The sequence below is a fragment of the Theropithecus gelada genome, chromosome 14, assembly GCF_003255815.1.
Source record: "Theropithecus gelada isolate Dixy chromosome 14, Tgel_1.0, whole genome shotgun sequence".
Taxonomy (NCBI): Eukaryota; Metazoa; Chordata; class Mammalia; order Primates; family Cercopithecidae; genus Theropithecus; species Theropithecus gelada.
This window is the reverse complement of record NC_037682.1, coordinates 14,222,694-14,231,641: the sequence shown is the minus strand read 5'-3', so window position 1 is coordinate 14,231,641 and position 8,948 is coordinate 14,222,694. Positions and strand designations below refer to the sequence as shown.

Below are 8,948 nucleotides of genomic sequence, written 5' to 3'. Positions count from 1 at the left end.
AAAAAAAAAAAAAAAAAAAAAGAAAAGTACATTTTAGGCTGGGTAAGGTGGCTCATACCTGTAATCCTAGCACTTTGGGAGGCCGAGGTGGGTGGATCATTTGAGATCGGCAGTTTGAGAATAGCCTGGCCAACATGGTGAAACCTTGTCTCTTCTAAAAATACAAAGAAAAAAAAGAAAAAGAAAAGACAGAAAAAAGCTTGGCGTGGTGGCGGGCGCCTGTAATCCCAGCTATTTGGGAGGCTGAGGCAGGAGAATCGCTTGAACTCAGGAGGTGGAGGTTGCAGTGAACCAAGATCATGCCACTGCACTCCAGCCTGGGCAACAGAGCAAGGCTTTGTCTCAAAAAAACAAAACAAAACAAAACAACAACAACAACAACAAAAAGCCATTTTAATAAACAATGTACAATGAGAAGGCACTGGGAATGTATTAGCTGTAAATTTTATATGGTGATTTAGAAAAAACACTTTTAGATTGGTTTCATTGGTCAACAATACTTCTTGAGGGCTCATTATGTAAAAAGCTTTCTATAGGGAGCTGTGGTGAGAAGACAGAGAAATAAGGAACATGATCTCTGTGAAAGGCAACTGATCCATTTTCCCAAAACAGTGGATTAAACATGCACATTAACCTGATGTGGGCTGAATATGCATGAACTTGGGAGAGAAGATATAGGAGCTTTCCTTAGGTGTTTACTTGGTTCAGGAGATAGAATTTAGTATTCCTGAGTTCAAACCTCAGTTTTGCCTCCTTCTGCAGTGTAACCTGGAGTAATTTCTCTACTTCTTTTAGAGTTGGTGTTCTCATATGTATAAAAAGGAGATAATGATGATAGCCTCATAGAAGTATTGTGAAGGACGTAGCATCATTTCTGATTCAAGAATATATTTAGGCAATTTTAGTTTTTAAATATATGAATATGCAGAGTAATTTTAGATGTCAGTATACTTAACCCCAGACAAGCACATGCAATAGCCCTTAAACTTTTAGATTGGGCACTTGTCAGTTTCTTATACCCTTTCCCTGCAATTGCCTCATGATTTTTTGATTATCTGGCAAATGCACAAAAGGAAACCACATGTAGCTGCCATTTCACACCATTAAATACTCAGAAAGTCACCTTTGAGGAAAACCAATACTTCTAAGAAAAAGCAAAGCCACAAAGTTCAAAAAAAGAAAGCTCTATGGTTGGCCACTTGCCCATCCTGAAGTCCCAAAAAGGTCCTGTGATCATTTGGTGAACTGACTATATTTCTGTGAAATCAGATTCCTTGAAATGCCTCCAAATAGAGAGGTTGATGCGGTCAGAGGAAAGAGACCAGCTACAGTGGGTGGAGAATGGGCGGGGTGGAATGGAGTGCCGCCTGGGCCTGGGAAGTCTCATAGGCAGGTTGCAGATAGAGCCCCCAAGACCAGTTCTTCTGTGCATAGGGCAGGGTGAGTATCAACCATCCAGTCTCCAAATACCTGTAGTGACACTGAGCCTGAGGCCTGCCAGTCTCATCCTAGAAACTTCCTATCTCTTCCTGTGTTTCTACCATTGACTAAACTTTGGGTCAGGATACTCTTCAGTTTATAAAATAATTTTCCAGATGAGAAAATTTCTATGACAACCAATCTGTTGAACATGCAAAATCCAAGTCCTTCATGGCTTGTTAAAATTTGATCAACTCATTTAAAAATGTTTAGTGTGTTTTCTTCTAGAAAGCCTTTTTCTCCCCTTAATCCTGTAAAACAGTGTAATCGCTTTGGCAAGGCAGTCATGTGGTGGAACCGGAAACATGGTGTGATGCAATGACATGAGTTCTAAGAGGGGCTGGTAGATTCTGAGGTGGTCACACCCCTAGAGTCTGTGAGTGTATTAGTCCGTTTGCACGCTGCTGATAAACACATACCTGAGACTGGGCAATTTACAAAAGAAAGAGGTTTAATGGACTTTGAGTTCCACATGGCTGGGAAAGCCTCACAGTCATGGCGTAGGTCAAGGAGGAGCAAGTCACATCTTACATGGATGGCAGCAGGCAAAAAGAGAGCTTGTGCAAGGGAACTCCTGTTTTTAAAACCATCAGATCTTCTGAGACTTATTCACTATCACGAGAACAGCACGGGGAAGACCCACTCCCATGATTCAGTTGTCTCCCAGTGGGTCCCTCCCATAACACATGGGAATTATGGGAGCTACAAGATGAAATTCGGGTCGGGACACAGAGCCAAACCGTATCAGTGAGTATTCAGAGGTTGTAACAGTGGCCCTTTTTATAGCTGGGTAGTGCTAGAATGCTTCTAAACAGTACAGATAGTTTTAAAAAAATTAACTCTTTGATCTAATGGAAAAAAGCATCCCAGTTGGAGTGTGGCGGGCACTATTTGCATGCTGTCCCTACCACAAGCTATGTGACCTATGATTTCTTTAAACTTGTTTCCTCATTTGAATAATGGTACCGATCCAGTCTTATAGGTTGTTTTGCAAACTGTTAAAATGCTTCACAAATATTTGGGTAGTTACCTGTATGTATATTTACACTCCCATGATATTATTACATTGTAATTTTATTCTACCTCTTTCAGCAAGCAACTCTACTCTCAAACTGTGGCACATCTAAGCCAATATATTTATAGAGGGGAAAAGCCTGTACTCCAGTGGCAAAAGTACTGATTTGAGGGCTGGAGAGCTCAAGTGTTTTTTTTCCTATTTTCTTTCTCTCTTTTTTCTTTTCTCTCCTTTTTTTTTTATTTTTTATTTTTTATTCTTTTGAGACACAGTCTCACTCTGTTGCTCAGGCGGGAAATGCAGTGGCATGATCATGGCTCACTGTGGCCTCAACCTCCCAGGCTCAAGGGATCATCCATTTTAGCCCCCTGAGTAGCTGGGACTACAGGGGCGTGCCACAATGCGTGGCTGAGTTTTGTGTTTTTTGTAGCGACGGGGTTTTGCCATGTTACCCAGTCTGATCTTGAACTCCTGGGTTCAAGTAATCTGCCTGCCTTGGCCTCTCAAAGTGCTGGGATTACAGGTGTGAGCCGTTGTGCCTGTCCTCTCCTATTTTCTTTTCTTTTTTTTTTTGAGACAGAGTCTGGCTTGGTCGCCCAGGCTTGAGTGCAGTGGCCGGATCTCAGCTCACTGCAAGCTCCGCCTCCAGGGTTTACGCCATTCTCCTGCCTCAGCCTCCCGAGTAGCTGGGACGACAGGCGCCCGCCACCTCGCCCGGCTAGTTTTTTGTATTTTTTAGTGGAGACGGGGTTTCACCGTGTTAGCCAGGATGGTCTTGATCTCCTGACCTCGTGATCCTTCCGTCTCGGCCTCCCAAAGTGCTGGGACTACAGGCTTGAGCCACTGCGCCCGGCCTCCTATTTTCTATTGAATATGAAGAGCTATAATCAAGTTTTGAAAAAGATGAAGTATCCACGGGAAAAGAGGGATGCTGGAAGCTGCATATGCATTGAATTTTATTTTTGTTGCATCTCAGATGTTAGGATCCTACTGTATGACATTTTACAAGATTTCTGTTTGTTAATTGTTGCAATGTTGATGTGCCCTTCACTTTGAGAGTGAAGCGGATAGACCCTGCAGGTGTTGAGGTTTCTCCTTCCTGTCCTGCTCCCTGTATATAGGCTTCCACTGCAGCAGGGCTATGGTAACAGCGGCATGGGGAGCTATGAAGGGGGATCTGAGTCTGCAGTCAAAGCTCATGTAGGAATGTCTGGCAGTGGCGTTCTACCTGGGAATGAAGTGCTGCTGGAAATATTTTATGATACCCACAGCCTTGTACAATCAGGAACCTTAGAAATATGCAGAAATGGGCTGTGGCTTGAGCTACTGGGTCCTGATTGTCTGAGGAAATCAGTTAGTACAAGAACATATGTCCTAGAGAAGCTCAGGCTGTCTCATGAGACCTTCATTGCCTATTATCTCTCTCTTTTTTTCTCTCCTTGTCTTCTTTTTCTGTTTCTGTCTTTTTTCTTTAATTTTTGTTTTTTTTTTTTTGAGACGGAGTCTTGCTCTGTCGCCCAGGCTGGAGTGCAGTGGCGCGAACTTGGCTCACTGCAAGCTCCACCTCCTGAGTTCACGCCATTCTCCTGCCTCAGCCTCCTGAGTAGCTGGGACTACAGGCGCCCGCCACCACGCCCGGCTAATTTTTTGTATTTTTAGTAGAGATGGGGTTTCATCGTGTGAGCCGGGATGGTCTCGATCTCCTGACCTCGTGATCCGCCGCCTCGGCCTCCCAAAGTGCTGGGATTACAGGCTTGAGCCACCGCGCCCGGCCTGTTTCTGTCTTTCTCTTCCTCTCATTCTGTGTTTTTCACTGTCTAGGTTTGTTGTTTTCGTTTCACTTCTTTCCTTCCTTCCTTTTCCCCCTCTCCTTCATCCTCACTCTTTTCTGTTCTCACTTTTTGGGCTTTAAGGCTCTGCCTGCTAAGGTCTGCTGATTCTCCCCCTCTGATCATTCCTCATGGTTTTTCCCAGCTCTTCTTGACTTTGGCCTGAATCCTTCCATCCAAAGTGGGTAAATGTATTACTCTCAGGGAGCAACAAGTATGGATTTTTAACAACTGTTCTGTTGAGATGACTTTAACCATGGAAAGGGTACTCACTGGGCAGCTGAAGACTTTTAAGTCATTATCTTCTTCCACGAACCCAGAAGATGGGCAGCTTTCACCAGCAGCTCTGCCAAGCGTTTATCTCAGCCATGGACCTGTACTTCCTCTTTGATGATGGAAGTTATTGTCTTTCTGATTATAGATTGAGGAAACTCGGCTTAACATTGACAAGATCTCAGAACATGTGGAGGAGGCTAAGAAACTCTACAGTATCATTCTCTCTGCACCGATTCCAGAGCCAAGTGAGTGTTTACTTAGAACTGAGTCACCCAACAATCAGCCTTTCCTCGGGGCTGAGCCAGCCTTGTTTTCTTGCCCTTCGCGAGCAGCAGGGAAGTGTACAAGTTACAGGGCACTAGTGTACATATTATCTCATTTCCCTCTCCTTTACCTTACCTGTGCTCCTACTGCCTGGCCACAGTCAAGGTTTTCTCTTCATGGTCCCACTCCAACCATTTAGCCAGACTTTCCTGTTTCCCAGCTAGTCCCTCTTCCTGACTAGCGACGATTCCCACTGCTGCTTACATACCCTGGGCCTGGTCCCTCCTCTGAGCCTCTGCTTGTACTGTTTCCCCAGCCTGAAATGCTTTTCCTAGGCCTCTTTCCGAATCCTACCAGATCAAGTCCATTTTTTTTCCATGAGGTGTTCCAAAATGGTTCAAGTTCACAGAAATTCGTTCTATCCCTAAACTCCTGTTTGTTACCACCACCTAGGCAAACTTTATTTCTCCCCTAATTGTTTGCACGGGTGTCCAACCTTTTTTCTTCCCTGGGCCCCATTGGAAGAAGAATTGTCTTGGGGCCATACATAAAATACACTAACACTAATGATAGCTGATGAGCTAAAAGAAAGGTTTGCACATAATTTTCCTGATATCTGCCACCACAGAGAAGCAAAAAAATCCGTGCGTTCCACGGTTTGGACACGGGTGGTTTAGGGCTCTATTTTCGGTTCCTTAAGAACAGGGAGCAAGCCTGACACTGTCATTCCACTCTTTCATTTTTCCGATGGGCCCTATTACCTAAAGACTGAAGTGGGAACACTTTAGCAGAGCGTATGGACATTGTCTTGATCACATTCCTGCCTTCCCAGCCAGCCTGCCTCCTGCCATCCTCCTCCTGCTCCCCACGCTTCAGCCAGACCAATTCTGGTGGTTCCCCAGATATTTCCTGTTCACTCATACCCTTTACTTACTGTTTCTTCTCGTGGGATTCCTGCTCTTAGTCTCTTTCTCTACCTGGCCAATTCACAGTCCTTGAGACTCATTCCTGCTCATCTCCGTCTTTAGAAGCTTTTCCAGATCCCTCCAGGCTGTGCACACCTTGACCAGAACTCATACCTTACTCCATGCTGCATATTAGAGCTGCTGATTTATTTCTCTCTTGTCTCCCACTAAACTTTAAACACCTTGCAGGAAAAACCTAGATCTTCTTTCTGATTCTGTAGTTTCTAGCTCTGTTCCAAAGTTGTAGTAGGGGGCTGAAGGATGGCTTTTGAATGAATGGTTATAGCTAATACTTAGTTTGCTCCATACAACCTAGGATGTGTGTAATAGGTATGTCATAAATATTTGCCTCATTTTAAGTTGATTAGCCTTGGTTGAAATCTCTTTTCCCCATAAGCTCCCTAGAACCTTCTCAACCGAAGCCCCCATGGTAGGCTCTTTCCTCTAAAAATTCTCATAATTTTATGTGCTGCAGGATTACTTGGGAGGGTTGAAAGGGCTGATTTTGCGGTTCCAACCCTAGGTGTTTTTATTCTGTAGACTGGGATGGGGTGCCTGGAAAATGCCTTTAAAAAAATAAGCACTCTGTGATTCTAATGATAGATTCTGGGGAGTGCGCTGGGATAAATACCATTCTGGGCAGTGGATGCCTGAGAAAGCCACCCTCCTCTGATGATGATTGCTGTAGCTCACAAAGGAATCAGTCCTCTCCTTTCTAACGGATTCTGCCTGCCTTTGTTTACCCAGAAACCAAGGATGACCTAGAGCAGCTCACGACTGAGATTAAGAAAAGGGCCAACAACGTCCGGAACAAACTGAAGAGTAAGAAGGGAACGAAGGAAACAAGCCAGTCCCCACCACCATCTATTTCAGCTCCCCTAGGGTCCAGCTTTCCGAACTGAAACTCTTCTCAGTGGAACTGACACCACTTGGTCCATCTTTGTTTGTGGTTCAGGCTCTGTCCCTGCAATGATCCATTGTAGCCCCAGAAATTTACCTTTTCTTAAATCCTGACAATACTGGAAAGAGTCCAGAATGCAAGCTAGGAGATGAGAATTAAAATGTGCTTTCAGCTGCTGAGTAGTTGTGTGACTTGGTCCTTTAACTTAGTCTTTCAACTTTTCTCTTTTTTTTTTTTTTTTTTTTTTTTGAGATGGAGTCTCACTCTGTTGCCCAGGCTGGAGTGCAGTGGCACTATCTTGGCTCATTGCAACCTCCACCTCCTGGGTTCAAGTGATTCTCCTGCCTCAGCCTCCTGAGTAACTGGGGCGCACCTGGCCCATCAACTTTTCTCTTATTAGTCTTATTTCCCTGGCAACTACATACTTTTTTTTTTTTTTTTTAAGACAGAGTCTTCCTCTGTTGCCCAGGCCAGAAGGCAGTGGCTCAGTTTCGGCTCACTGCAATCTCTGCCTATTGGGTTCAAGTGATTCTCATCCCTCAGCCTCCCAAGTGGCTGGGATTACAGGCATGGACCACCTCACCCGGCTAATTTTTATAGTTTTAGTAGAGACAGCATTTCACCATGTTGCCCAGGTTGGTCTCGGACTTCTGGCCTCAAGTGACCCACCTGCCTCGGCCTCCCAAATTGCTGGGATTCCAAGTGTGGGCCACAATGCCCAGCCACCTACATACATTTGAATAGTCGTTTTAGAGACATATAGATGCAAGAGATACCGTTCTGTCTACAGATATTTCTTGGTGGGCTAGGCATACCACCTTCCTATACCCTCACTCCCCGCATTTGGGAGAGTATAATTCATTGAAGCTACTGTCATAGATTGAATTCTTCCAGAGTCTAGAAGGTTTACTTAGTTCTGTTGCTAGAGCCTGCATTCTTGCCCAGTGTATTTGGTGCATGCATGCTATTGATCAGAAGAGAAAGCATTATTGCTCAGCCCAATTTGCCATTTCTTCCCCCCAAGTATATTGCAATAACTATGTTAACTGGAGGGGTCATTAGTAGCAGATTCCAGTAATAACAGTGATAGCGCACCTGCCATTGTGCTAGGCACTTTATGTGTCTTCTCATTTAATTTTCATATTAGTATTGTGAGGGAGGGACTGTTATTGTTATTCTGTTTTACAGATGAGAGAACAGGTACATTTAAGAGAGGTTAAGTGGCTTTTTCAAAGTCACACCCAGTAAGTGCCAGGGCAAAGATTCAAGCCTAAGTCTCATGGTGACCAAAACCCATGCTGTTAACTGTTATGCCAAAACCTGGTCATTGTAAAGGCTGTGGAATGCATGTCCTGTGGCTCACCTGGGAGCTGACCTTTTGAGGTGCCACCTACCTGTTGTTACATGTCCATGGGCTGGGTGTGTGGGAATGAGTGAGGAAGTTTCACTGAACAGCATGTTTCTTGGAGGAGGAGATAGGTTGCAAGTATAACCTTCCTCTTCTCTTTAGGCATGGAGAAGCATATTGAAGAAGATGAGGTCAGGTCATCGGCAGACCTTCGGATTCGGAAATCCCAGGTAAGACTTTTCCTGGTCTCACGATTATCTAGTCCAATTTCTTATTAGTTTTCCTTAACTGTGGAGGGATTTTTTTTTTTTTTAATACAATCCTTATCTGAAACTCAATTTGAAGAGCTGATAAAGAACTCTCCAGGTAGAAATAGGGGTCAGGGCCAGAGTCAGCCCTTTTGGCCCCTGTCTTGTACTCTCCTTCTCTAAGGAGGCCCCTGAAGAGCTTCTTCAGGCTTCCTAGAGCACAGCTTAGGATTTAGTGCGCCTCCTTGTTTTGCAGGAGAGGAAATTAATGTCTTCTAAACAATTGTTAGTCATTGGTTGTCCAGTTTGGAGCCAGGCACTTTAGGGGTCATCAAAGATATGATCCTTGTCCTTAAAGAACTGGCATGCCATTGAAGTGGCATGGAAAGCTATTACCTAAGACCCAGCAGGAGGACAGGATAAGAAGACACATGCATGGTGCTGTCAGCATCAAAAGATCTCAGGAAGAATTGAGGGTAGCCAGAGGAGGCTGGGCCGGAGTGCCAACGTGAACAGGCTCAGGAAGCAGTTTCCCCTCTCTGAGAGGCACAGGGGCAGGAGTGGGGCATATACGTGTATGTGCGTTGGCAGCAGTGGTTGGTAGCAGTGAGGGATAGACGTAA

The 8,948-nt window shown here is 44.6% G+C and overlaps 1 protein-coding gene across 4 annotated transcripts in view; it reads left to right on the top strand.

Annotated features, from left to right (window-relative positions):
* The window catches only part of STX3 (syntaxin 3), a 51,372-nt gene that overhangs the window by 27,933 nt on the left and 14,491 nt on the right, over positions 1–8,948 (top strand). For 3 of the 4 annotated variants that reach the window (XM_025355660.1, XM_025355658.1, XM_025355659.1), the window contains exons 3-5: positions 4,745–4,844; positions 6,576–6,650; positions 8,240–8,307. In XM_025355660.1, the coding sequence (XP_025211445.1) occupies positions 4,745–4,844; positions 6,576–6,650; positions 8,240–8,307 (243 nt within the window). Of the gene's footprint in view, positions 1–4,744; positions 4,845–6,575; positions 6,651–6,970; positions 7,062–8,239; positions 8,308–8,948 lie in introns of those variants that run through there. The other variant, XM_025355661.1, reaches the window with a different exon arrangement.